General features: G+C 41.9%; 1 protein-coding gene across 1 annotated transcript in view; it reads left to right on the plus strand.

The window, feature by feature from the left end:
- The window catches only part of kcnt1a (potassium sodium-activated channel subfamily T member 1a), a 41,566-nt gene extending 30,019 nt beyond the window's left edge, over positions 1-11,547 (plus strand). The window contains exons 20-31 of the mRNA XM_086151895.1: positions 759-864; positions 1,005-1,177; positions 4,086-4,157; positions 4,306-4,440; positions 5,180-5,291; positions 5,411-5,512; positions 6,836-6,919; positions 6,992-7,120; positions 9,318-9,612; positions 9,709-9,771; positions 10,236-10,320; positions 11,368-11,547. Coding sequence (XP_086008021.1) covers positions 759-864; positions 1,005-1,177; positions 4,086-4,157; positions 4,306-4,440; positions 5,180-5,291; positions 5,411-5,512; positions 6,836-6,919; positions 6,992-7,120; positions 9,318-9,612; positions 9,709-9,771; positions 10,236-10,320; positions 11,368-11,485 — 1,474 coding nt within the window. The 3' untranslated portion in view covers positions 11,486-11,547. The remainder of the gene's footprint in view (positions 1-758; positions 865-1,004; positions 1,178-4,085; positions 4,158-4,305; positions 4,441-5,179; positions 5,292-5,410; positions 5,513-6,835; positions 6,920-6,991; positions 7,121-9,317; positions 9,613-9,708; positions 9,772-10,235; positions 10,321-11,367) is intronic.
- Positions 11,548-12,496: the final 949 nt, after the last annotated feature.

The following is a 12,496-nucleotide window of genomic DNA, read 5'->3' on the forward strand; positions in this document are numbered from 1 at the left end:
ATCAATGCCATTTTCACAAAATAAAATTGAGCATAAGATAAGATAAGATATGATTTATTGATTTCCATAGGGGAAATTGTTTTTTTACCGGCAGTGTAAGAGATTATAAGAGTCGAATAAATAAGGATTATAAATATAAATAGAGAGACAATTAGTAGACAATTAGAAAAACCAAAAGACATCCACGAATAAATAGAGGGCAGAGAGAACAACAACAGCAACAACATCAAGGAAGACCATAAGGGTGAAAGTAGACAACCAAAACTAAACGACAACATAAAAAAAGTGACAATTGCAATGATAAGAATAAAATAAATAAACAAAAATAGGCAGGAAGGAGAAATACAAATGATCCTTAAATGTGCAGGAAGAGAAAAGTTGATGCAGATAGAAGGCTATTTCAAGAAAGATCCAAATGCAAATGTAACATTTTGGATTTGAATGAGTCATAAATTCAGAGTTCTTTAACATTAAGGAGTTGCTACATTGATTTTCAATTATGAGCAACAGTTATGCCGCTGAAAATGAGTTTGACACCCCCTGATATATATCATATTCGAAACGTCTCCACGTAAAGAAATTCAAATCCGGTTGCCACGACGAGAGGATTCCGACAATTATTCCAAACGGTTTAACCGTGGAAACTACATGTTCCAAAGATAACCTTACCTTTTTTTTTTTTTTTTTCTTTTCTTAAATAGCCGTACTTGTGTGTTTCTCTAAGATGTGTAATTAGCGGTGTTGGGATTTGCTGGCAGGTATGTGAAAGGTTATCCCCCTAACTCGCCATACATTGGAAGCTCGCCCACCTTGTGTCATCTGTTAGCTGAGAAAGCCCCATTTTGCTGCCTACGACTGGACCAGGTGGGCCGTCGCTTTTCTTTCAGCTTAGTCACCCTTCTACTTACCTCCGTCATTACTCCTGTCATGCCCTCCCTCCCGCTCCCTCCTCCTGTCCTTCACTTCACAAAATCAGACCTAAAATACCTGCGCTTTCCTTGCAGGGTTGCAGGCACAACAGTTCCGAAGACGCCAAAGCTTACGGCTTTAAAAACAAGCTCATCATCGTGTCCGCCGAGACGGCGGGGAACGGTCTCTACAACTTCATAGTGCCTCTCAGAGCTTACTACAGACCCCGAAAGGAACTCAACCCCATCGTGTTACTGCTTGATAATCCGTGAGTTCACCTCAACGCGTCGTTTCGCGAATTCGGCTGTTAGCGGAGTTCCTTGGACAAGGAACTCCGCGACCGCCGCCGCTCGCATCGACGGAGCATTTTAAGGGACAAAGAAAATAAAGACGCTCCGACACCAGGCAGTCACCATAGCAACTTGTTTTCTTTCTGTGAGACAGGATGATGAATTTCGCTACGAGGGGAGAAAAAGATGGAGAAAACGATTTCTTTTGAAGATCACCACGAGGGCTTTCATCCGCAGCCCTGATGTGTCCCTTTGCAGCCCCCACATGTGAGCCGGCGAAGCTCTCATAGAAACATGAACATAACAATAAAGTCTCCCCTCATGAAGCGCTCGCCCTACCGCCCTTCCTTCGACTGAATAAAAACACCCACGCGCTTGGATACGTAATTCAAGCGTGACAGCCTTGGGTCTGTAGTCAGCAGGACTGGGCAGGAGTAAACAGTGAGGAGAAGAAGCATTAGAGCTTCTTTTTCACACTCAAGCTGAATTCATACCTTTAAGCGTCAAACTCATTTTTGTCCGGAGGTCTCAAATGCACTACCGTCATTTCCGGGCTATTGGGCGCACCTCTATATAAGCCGCACCGGCTAGCCGATCGCTATCCCGGGCTTCCTCCTGCGCGTGAAAACCGTCAAAGTCGTCTTCTTCGGTGTCGGAGTTGAACGGACTCAGAATTTCCCGGTCATTTCATCGGTCCGATGTGACGAGGATTAATGTTTTAGCGGCGTGAAGCTCGTTAGCGTCCCCCACCCAAAAAAGTCCATATATTAGCCGCATCGTTGTTTACATGAAAAAAAAACGCGGCTTATTGTCCGGACATTACAGTCCTAAGTTTCAACAACTTGATCAGGTACTCTGATATCCATCTGGTCCACAAAATTTTACATAACGCCGCCCCACCTCTTCCTAAGACCTACATCAAGCCTCGCTCCCAACTCACAAGTCGAGTCTTAAGATCGGTGTCTAGAGGAGACTGCAATGTTCCTAAAAGAAAGTCTGCCTTTTCTCAATCTGCCTTTTCCTATAAAACCATCAAAGAATGGAATGGGCTTCCAGACAATCTAAAGAACATGACTGATTTTGACACCTTTGCACGAGCCGTTAAAAATTGGATTCTGGAGCACCAAACATGCTCACGCTAACAATACCGGACGGGTATTTCGCCATCAGATGACCAAACTAATAACATCACAACAATATCACTTTCAACTTGGGTTTTACTTATTTTGTTGCCTGTTTATATATTGAGATGAGATGAGATGAGATGAGAACAACTTTATTTATCCCGAAGGAAATTGTTGTTCTCATCTCATCTCAATACATAAACAGGCAACAAAATAAGTATATTATAAGTATATATATATATATATATATATATATATATATATATATATATATATATATTAGCGTAATTAGCTAGAAGTAACACTAAGTCCAAATTTTTCCTTTTTTTTAATGTAAAGGAGAACATGTAAATTTGAACTGTTCCTTTAAAAAATACATGATGAACAACCTGAGATTCTTTAAGAAAAACAAGTGCAACTATGACGACACTGTCCCTCGCTTCTGTCCTCTCAGTTCTCCGTGCATTTTGTTGTATTTTTCGCCACGGCGAGTCTCGTAGTGGCACCCAAACGTGCTGCATCCACACCAAGCATACAGGTTCTTATTAACCTCAATGAACAAATAACAAGTGGTCCATTTTTCTTGGGAAACCCAACACTCCATGTCCACTTTTCTCTTTTTTTTGGCAACGACATCTTGCTGTTGAGGGTGTCGGGTCCAAACGGAAAAGCAGGTCAATTTCTACCAATAAGTAAAAATGCTGTGAACAAATCCAAAAGCTCCAACATCTACTAGTCACATAGTTTTGTGCTTGTTGCTAACACTGACTAAAACAATGCACCCCTAGCAGACAATATAGGAACTGCATTTTATTTTAAAAAAGTAGTTCATTATTTTATTTATCGTTTCAAAATGTTGATTTATTCTTCGGGTCGGATTGGACCCCCCCGGCGGACCGGTACTGGCCCGCGGGCCGTACGTTTGACACCCCTATGCTATGCAATCACTTTATTTTACATATCAATCGAAAATATTTCTCTATATCGCTTGTATTATCTTTCATCGCACACATTAACGTTAATACTTTCAAATCCGTTTCTCCATAAACTTCTCGCCTCCTGTTTTATCAATCGCTTCGAAACATTTGTGCTTGCCTTAGCGTGACTGCGTGAGTCATGTCATGTAAGCCATATTCATGTTTAGTGTCAGTTTGTATTTTCTCTTTCGGTGCAAATCTGGGTTTATTATTAATAAAATGACTAACTTGTGACAACTCAATCTGCAAAGACCAGTGAAAGTGCTGTTTGCTTGCATTTTCAGAGTTACAAAAAACAGCCTAAAACACTCTACGGATGCAAGACTTTCATTTATTTTGACTGCAGCACAAAAAGTCCCAACGTAGCATTTTGAAAGATCTGGAAAATCCCATTTTCCCTGCAACTTGTGGCTTAAGCAGTTTAAAAAATGTAATGCGGTGGAGGTTTTACTTTAGTACTTTTTTTTTTCGGTGAATTGATGTTGGCACATTTCTATTTTATTATATATTTACAAATTCTCCGTGTCGGCTATGGACTTAAAAAATGTGAGAAGCGAGACAGTTCACTCATATTCCGTATTTTCGTGCCGTTGAAAATACGATAAAACCAAATATGTCCGTGTTTCCAGTTCTTAGCAACGGGAAATATACGGGAAATGTACCAGAACTGCAGCATTAATGTCAAGCTAACTCCAGCTTTCAGATATTATTTCATCTCACATTGTCTGGTCTGAAACTAAAAAGGGATGAAAAAAATCAACTTTTCTGTATTTTATTTCATTTAGGCCGGATAATCACTTTTTGGAGGCCATATGCTGTTTCCCGATGGTCTACTACATGGCCGGAACCATCGACAAGTAAGACTCAAAACAGATGCTTGTCATTTTAACTTCCGTATTTTGCAGTTTTCTCATCAATTCTTGTAAACCGAATCGCTAATGCGGTATTTTCGTCTAGAAATTGCCGTCTGCTTTTCCAATGATTTGTCGCGTGTGTGTTGCTCAGTCTTGACAGCCTGCTGCAGTGTGGCATAATATATGCTGATAATCTGGTTGTCGTGGATAAAGAAAGCACGATGAGTGCAGAAGAGGACTACATGGCCGATGCCAAAACCATCGTCAACGTTCAGACGATGTTCAGGTTGATGCATTGATTCATTGATACGTTTTCCAAAAGTCATTTGTGTTATTTGTGAGATGTGAATGGCAGGTAGGAAAAGTTACAAGTCACTCAAAATTAAAAAAAATTAAAAAAAAAAAGTTTCCCAGAATTTCACCGTGTTGGATACACTTTGCATGAAAATGAAACCGCGTTAAGTATTGAAAAAAATAAAAATAAAAATGAGTATAATGTAAATCAGTTTTTTACCGGAGATGATGGACCTGGATGCAAGAGGTGGACTGTGCTGCCTAATGTTATCGATAAAATTAATTGTAAAATGTAGAAACAAAAAATTAAATTGCATCAAAATGAAATATTGAATAAAGAAACAAAACAAATACAACAGTGGCTTGTTATTAAAATAAGAAAAATGAATGCAGTAAGTTCAAATCATTAAAGCTTGGGCTTTTAAATACAGTTTAATGGTGAGACTAAATGTTTTTTTTAGTATTTTGCATTTAAAAATTCCAATATTTTAAGCTCTTTTTAAGATCTTTTGGATTCTAACACATCACAGATGTGAAGATGACAATTAGTATGAGGGAAAACTTCAATATTATGTTGGAACAGAAGCTGCAGAAGCTTTATTTTGAGCTCTTATTTTTCCATCTATGACAGAAGTGTTGCGAAATCATTTTTTCACATAAACTGTGCAGTTCATCTCACCCTCAAGATCCCGTTTTCTTGTTTATTCATCACTTTCTGGATCCTTTCCCAGGTTGTTTCCCAGCCTCAGTATCATCACAGAGCTTACTCATCCATCCAACATGAGGTTCATGCAGTTCAGAGCGAAGGATTGCTATTCCCTGGCTCTCTCCAAGCTGGAGAAGGTAAGACATCCAGGTCCAAAAGACAGCGCTGTCCCTACAGAATTGTTAATTTATTCACTCGTGGCACGTTTCAGATCTGCATCTTCAGATGCAGTGCTTTGTGTTTTTCCCCCCGACAGAAAGAGCGCGACAAGGGCTCCAACTTGGCGTTCATGTTTCGCCTCCCCTTCGCTGCCGGCCGAGTGTTCAGCATCAGCATGTTGGACACCCTGCTGTATCAGGTTGGCACCAAAATGTGAAGCATCTACAGGCTCAAATCCCTCCTGAAGTCCAGGTCAGAGGAAGTAAAGCAAATGGGCCATCTAGTGTTCAGATAGAGGCAGAAACTTCAGATAAGATCAACTTTATTGATCCCCATAGGAGAAATTCTTTTGTCACAGCTGTGTAACAGTTTTAATGTCAATAAATATGAATATAGATATAAATAGGGAGACAATTAAAGCTATCCGCAAAGCGTTATCGTCACTTGCACAGTGTAGAACAGGGGTAGGCAATTATTTTGGCTGGCAGGCCACATTTCTTTTTTAATTTTTATGCGCGGGACAACTTGTCTCATGTGAATTCAACAAAATGAAAATTGCAATTTACATTTTTTTAGTATTTTATTTCAACTTAAAAAACTCATAAATGTACCGACATTATTTTGTATGCAATCATCCATGCAAAATCAAAAAAAAGAAAAAATAAGGAGTTTCTAAATTCAGTATTGATCGAAGATAGTTTTGCGGGCCGGACAAAAAAAGCAAAACGAGCCATAAAATGTCCAGCTCTGGTGTAGAAACATGCTTCCCTGAACAATTCAATTCCTACTTTGGTGTCTGATAGGAAAAGTGTAAATATTATTATAATATGAATATGAACAGTGCAATAGAGCAGTTGCAGGGAAATAAAACATTTTACATTACATTACATTACATTACATTGCATTTTGCAGATGCTTTTATCCAAAGCGACTTACAATAGGGGACATAGGGACTGCAAATACGCTTGCAAATACATGATGCACAGGAAATATACAGAACAGTAAGCTTGGGTTTGTGAGTTTTTTTTTTTTTGTTTGTTTTTTTGACAAAGACATACACAAACATACACACACACACTGCATAGCCTAACTTGCTGCCTAACCTGATCTGGGGCATCAGCGCAGTAAAAAGTCCTGAAAGAGAACAGTTTTTACCTGTTTCTTGAAGGTTGAGTGCAACATGGTATGCAACTACGAGAGTGCGGGTGCAAGGACGAGTGGCAGTAGAATTTACACGTGCAAGAAAAATGCGTCGTGTAGAACGACTTCTTGAATCGTATCATTCTGCTTTTTTTACGTTTCACATCGAGGATAAGAATGGACAAAAGAATGGAGGGGAAAGAAAAACAGCAAGGGTGAAAATAGAAAACCAAAACAACAACAAGGATAGGAATATAAACAAAATAAACAAAAATAAGCTGGATGCAAATGGGCTGAGACCAACAAATGTTGGTGTATCTTCATCCACTTCATTAAAATCCTTTATTTCTGTTTGTTTTTTTTTTCTTTTTTTTTGTTTCAGTCTTTTGTGAAGGACTACATGATCCTGATTGCGAGGCTGCTCCTGGGGCTGGACACCACGCCAGGATCAGGGTACCTCTGCGCTGTGAGTCACATCACGACCAGAAGACAATCTTGAAGGAGATCTTTTGGTCACCCGATTTATCCTATCCTGCAGATGAAAGTGACCGAGGGAGATCTTTGGATCGGAACGTACGGCAGACTGTTCCAGAAGCTCTGCTCTTCCAGCGCTGAAATTCCCATCGGGATCTACCGAACCGAGTCCCACATTTTCCCGAGTGTGGAGGTGAGGTTTGGGAGAACGTCCTCGGACATACAAGTCCATACAAGTTGTGCATTCGGGAATGAAGTTTTCATCACCCCAATGATATGTGTGACTCACACTTATGATAAGGAAGATACTCCCTGAGTCCACGTCAATCCCCCACCCCCTCCTTTCACAAATGCCATCCCCTCCCCTCGTCATGGTAGCAGACGGCTGTTCCGTCTGGTTTCCACGGCGATGAACAGCCGTTCGACGACCTTTCGCTTCTTCTGTACTCAAGATAAACAGGAAACAGTTGAACCCCCGGGTTTCAGGCGTCAGGCAGCTGGAGTTCGCCGTCCTTTGAGTTGCGACTGGAGCGTCTCCCCACTTTGTTGACCACAGTGGACCCTCGCTACTCCGCGGTTCGACTTTCGCGCCCTTTTTTCGTAATTCAATTCTGGCGATTTATCGTTCTTTAGCGGTTTTTCACAGTATTTGATTTTTTTTTCATGATGAAATAGCCATATTCTAGCCAGTAACAATAGAAAAAAATTGAATTGAATTAAAAATTCATTTATTAAAGATCTCCTTTCCTACACAGCGATACCCAGCTCGTTCCTACCATTGTACCCACATGAGATCTCAGGAAATATCATTGGCTATTGAGATGCGTACTTGACGTACTATTGGCTGATTGGGCATGTTGTTCCGTTCCTCATGTTGATTGGTTCATGGACAGAAGCAGCTGATCTCCTTGTAGGTTGTGCTCAGCGTACAATGTCCTGGTCCACTTCGCTGATGATAAGTGTGAATACTGTCCACTTTGTGCTATGTAGTTTGTGAAACTGTCTTTCATTTTTTTGCGACACCCTACACTCTATGATGCCTCCTAAACGCCCAACATCTACCCAATAGTCTGGTACGGACCACAAGCGTAGCAGGAATATGTAGACTGTTGCTGAAAAGATAAAACTGCACTTTTATAAAGTTTGATTTCTTTCCATAACTAATTTGTATTTACTTGAGTAGGAGGTATGCTCTGGACAGGAGAGGAATGAAGGTTAGTCACAACAAGACAGAGTATATGTGTGTGAATGAGAAGAGCCTGGGTGGAACGGTGAGGATACAGGGAGTGGAGATCAAGAAGCTGGAGGATTTCTGGTACTTGGGGTCAACAGTCCAGAGCAACGGAGAGTGTGGAAAAGAGATTCAAGCAGGGTGGAATGGGTGGAGAAAAGTGTCAGGGGTTCTATGAGATACAAGACTATCGGCCAGAATGAAAGGAAATGTGGAAAGACAGTGGTGAGACCAGAGATGCTGTGTGGACTAGAAACAGTGACAATGACCATAAGACAGGAGGCAGAGCTGGAAGTTGCAGAGATGAAGATGTTGAGGTTCTCTTTGGGAGTGACCAGGATGGAGAGGATCAGGAATGAGTCCATTGGAGGGACAGCACAGGTTAGATGTTTTGGAGAGAAGAGATGGTTGGGTCATGTACACAGGAGGGATAGTGACGGATGGTGGAATTGGAGGTCTAGAGGAAGACCTTAGAGAAGATTTATGAACGTAGTGAAGGTAGTTGGTGTGAGAGAGGAGGATGCAGAGAATGGAGTTTGATGGAGAAGCTTGATTTGCTGTGGAGACCCGTGAAGGGAAAAGCCCAAAGGAAAAGAAGAATTAGTCATAGGGGTGCAGGACATGTATGACCGAGTAAAAGGGTTGGCTGGGATGGTTTGGACATGAACACTCCTCTTATCCTGTCCAAACCATGGTGAAGATCTGGGTAGAAGGTTGCTGAAGGTGTAGCTGCCAGGCAGGAGGTCTAGAGGAAGGCCAAAGAGAAGATTTATGAATATAGTGAAAGAAGATATGAAGTTAGTTGGTGTGAGAGAAGAGGATACAGAGACTAGGGTTAGATGGAGAGGTTTGATTTGCTGTGGCGACACCTTAGGGAAAAAGGCCAACAGAAAAGAAGACTTATAGATTATATGTAGGTGTTTATACTACGTTACAATTATCCAAAAGTGTTTAGTGTACTGTATAAGAGTGTGTATAGTCAATAGTGGGTTTGTGGGGGGTTCGTAAAGGGTTGAGCAAGGTTCCTTGAGGGTTAATATATCTCTAAATGCCATCCAAATGATCACGTCTCCACTTGGGCTCTTGGAAGGGAAGAGAGAGGGTCCACTGTACTCTGATCCGAGTAGAAACCTAAGAAGCTCCCGTCTCCTCACCTCAGTCTCAAGTGTCGGTCAGTGTTGACGAGTGTGAGGACGCCAAGGACAGGGGCGAGGAGTCCCGCGGCAACGACCTGTCCAATCACCCGCTGCTGAGGAAGAAGAGCATGCAGTGGGCGCGCCGTCTGAGTAAGAAAAGCGGGAGGTGGCAGGGAATGACCCGAGAGTCCGGCAAGGACCACGCCCAACGCATCGCCCAGCAGCGCCTGAACCTCTACCGCCGCTCCGAGAGAGAGGAGCTGTCCGAGCTGGTTCGCAACCGCATGAGGCATCTGGGCCTTCCCACCTCCGGATACGGTGAGCAAACACATCTTGAACTCGTCTTTGGCCATTATCGTCGGTGTTTGTCCCGATAAAGCTGCTTTTTCCTTGTTTGTTTTTTTCATTCATTAGAAGATTTAACGAATCTGACAGCCAGCGATGTCATGAACAGGGTCAATCTAGGATACCTGCAAGGTAAGCATACAATTCATAGCTGTTTAGCTGGTTAATTCCAATCCCATGATTTGTCCGGTTCACTTCAATAAACTACGACCAATTTTCTCCATTTCCTTTTTCCGTGTTTGTCCTTGAATCTAGAATCTTCCACTTACCTCGGTTCAATTACAGCTAGTAAAAAAAAATCAGCCATGCACTGGAAGACAATGAGCCTTGCAAGAGTATGTTTTTTTTTTTTAGAAAACAAATTCAGTTGGAAGTAAAGAAGGGGATGTTGAAGCCGACAAAGCAACGACGTTCCACTTTTGATCCCCAAATCAAACCGAAAATAAGGATTAACATCCCCTTGGTGAAATATGTAGACTAGCAGGAGCTTGCAGTGGCTTCGAATGAAAGTACGACCCTTTGTGGCCGATAAGAAAAAGCTTGGCGCGGATCAGGAACGGCATTTCACCACGTGACACTTCCTGTTTGTGTTCCAGATGAGCAGAACGATCACCAAAACACCCTCTCCTACGTCCTGATCAACCCGTCTCCCGACACACGGCTGGAGCTCAACGACATTGTGTAAGACGTTAGACCTCACATTCTCGTTTCGCACCCAAACAGATGTTCAGCTCATCTCCATCATGTCCCGTTTAATGGACATGGAATGGGAAGTGAAGCGACGCCCTCATTTGTTCCCGTTTTTCTGAATACGGAAACGATGCATCTGTGGAATGATGCTGAAAGTGATCACATTTAATCCGTAAAAATGTAGCTTGTTTTTAAAAGAAAGAAACATGATGACCTTCTTTGCCTAAAAGTCTTTGTTTTTTTGTTGTTTTTTTTTTTTTGCACAGCTCCTTGAATCCTTTAAGGCGACATGAGAGATGAGAACAACTTTATTTGGTTGTGAAGGAAATTGTTGTGCCAGAGTTTCAAGCAAAAACATAACAATAATAGATAATAGTAGGAAGGAGGGAGAATAAGAAATACAATAAAATATAAATTGTCAAGGTTAAGGAAGTGTTCTAAGGTCTTAAGTACAAAGATTTGAAGATTCCCTGCGGCTGAGGGAAGAGGAATTAAAAAGTCTGATAGCCTCAGGTAGGAAAGACCTCCTGTGGCGTTCAGTGGAGCTCCTTGGTGGTTTCAGCCTACGACTGAAAGAGCTCTGACAGGACGTCAGTTTGCATGCAGGGGGTGATGGACGTTGTCCATGATGCTGAGGAGCTTCTCTGACACCTGCACAACAGACTCCAGCTCCACTCCCAGGACAGATCCAGCTCTCCTGATGAGCTTGTTGAGTCTGTTTGTGTCCGCTGTCTTGATCCTGCTGCCCCGGCACACAACAGCGTAGAAGATGACGCCGAACACCACCGAATGGTAGAACATCTGCAGCATGGTCCTGCAGACGTTGAAAGATCTGAGCCTCCTGAGAAAGAACAGGCGGCTCTGACCCTTCTTGAAGATGGCATTGGTGTTCGAGGTCCAGTCCAGTTTATTGTCCAAGTGGACACCTAGGTATTTGTAGGTGTCCACAATGTCCACTTCTGTACCCCCGACGGTGACCGGATCCAGGTGGGTCCTTTGTTTCCATGATGGAGCTCAGTCATCTCTTCTCTTTGTCAGGTACTTGATCCGCTCGGACCCTCTCGCTCACGTCCCGGAAGAACCTCCCGTCCACAGCAGCAGCCTGAAAGAGAGACACGAGTCCAGCCTGGACACCAGAGAAGACACCTCACTCTGATGGTCCGATCGACCCCGAACCACCTGCTTCGACCTTCCCTGCAGGCCTGGTTGCATCTGTGCGGGTTCGGTCTGAAAGAGGATCATTTGTGCCGTTATGTTCCAGCACTACAGTCTATTGCTGTGTGTTTTCGAGTGCCTACTGTTTGGCAGAAGACATCGGACGTCATCCGTGACATTCTCATCTTCTTCCCGTGAGTAGTCCAGTCATCACCGTTTCGGCTCTCAGACGAACAGCCGTCTGGGTTTTAGCTTACTCTTGCTCGATTAACATACGCGTTAACAGTATAGGGACTTCGTGGCCGGGTTCTGCCGAATCAAATAAGGTTTAATCGTATTTTGTTGCAGCTCTTTTGGGTTGTAGATCCCTCAGGTCAAACAATTTAACACATCGAGATCATTGTTTTTTTTTGTTTTTTTCTGGGTTCAGATTATGACGTATCCATCCGGAAACCAGATGTATAAAGTGAATTTCAAAGAAATTTCCGACGCAACAAACGCGTCTCTCCCGTTAATAACGTTCACATGTGGTTTAAAGCGTATTTTTTGTCGGAGACTAGAAATAGCTGTTTATCAGTGTGGAATTCCAAGCTAGTAGGTTCAAAACAATGAAGCTGATATATTTGCCGCAATACATTTAGACTCCATGACGTTCAACCTTTTGCACAGGTGATGCCATCTTGTCCATCCAGTGAAAAGTTTTATTTGACTAGCTCTGTGTTACGAATAGAAATACAATAATTGTCTTTCACTGTTTAGTAAAAAAAAAAAAAAAAAAAAAAAAAAAAAAATGCTTCTTATTTTCCCTGTTGTGACTGTTTGAGTTCAAAGATGCTTCATCTCGTACAGAATATTCACTATTTATGACTTCACATATTTAAATGTTGAAAATATTTGTACTGAGCAAAATTTTATTTTGATTTGCATATTGAATGAAATGGTTAAAAAAAAAATTAAACAATAGAGTTGATATCTGTTGAATGGGGGATTTTTCATATGATTTTATGATAAG

This window comes from Fistularia commersonii, chromosome 9 (genome assembly GCF_037954325.1).
Source record: "Fistularia commersonii isolate RoL2024-O1a breed Wild chromosome 9, RoL_Fcom_v1.0, whole genome shotgun sequence".
NCBI lineage: Eukaryota > Metazoa > Chordata > Actinopteri > Syngnathiformes > Fistulariidae > Fistularia > Fistularia commersonii.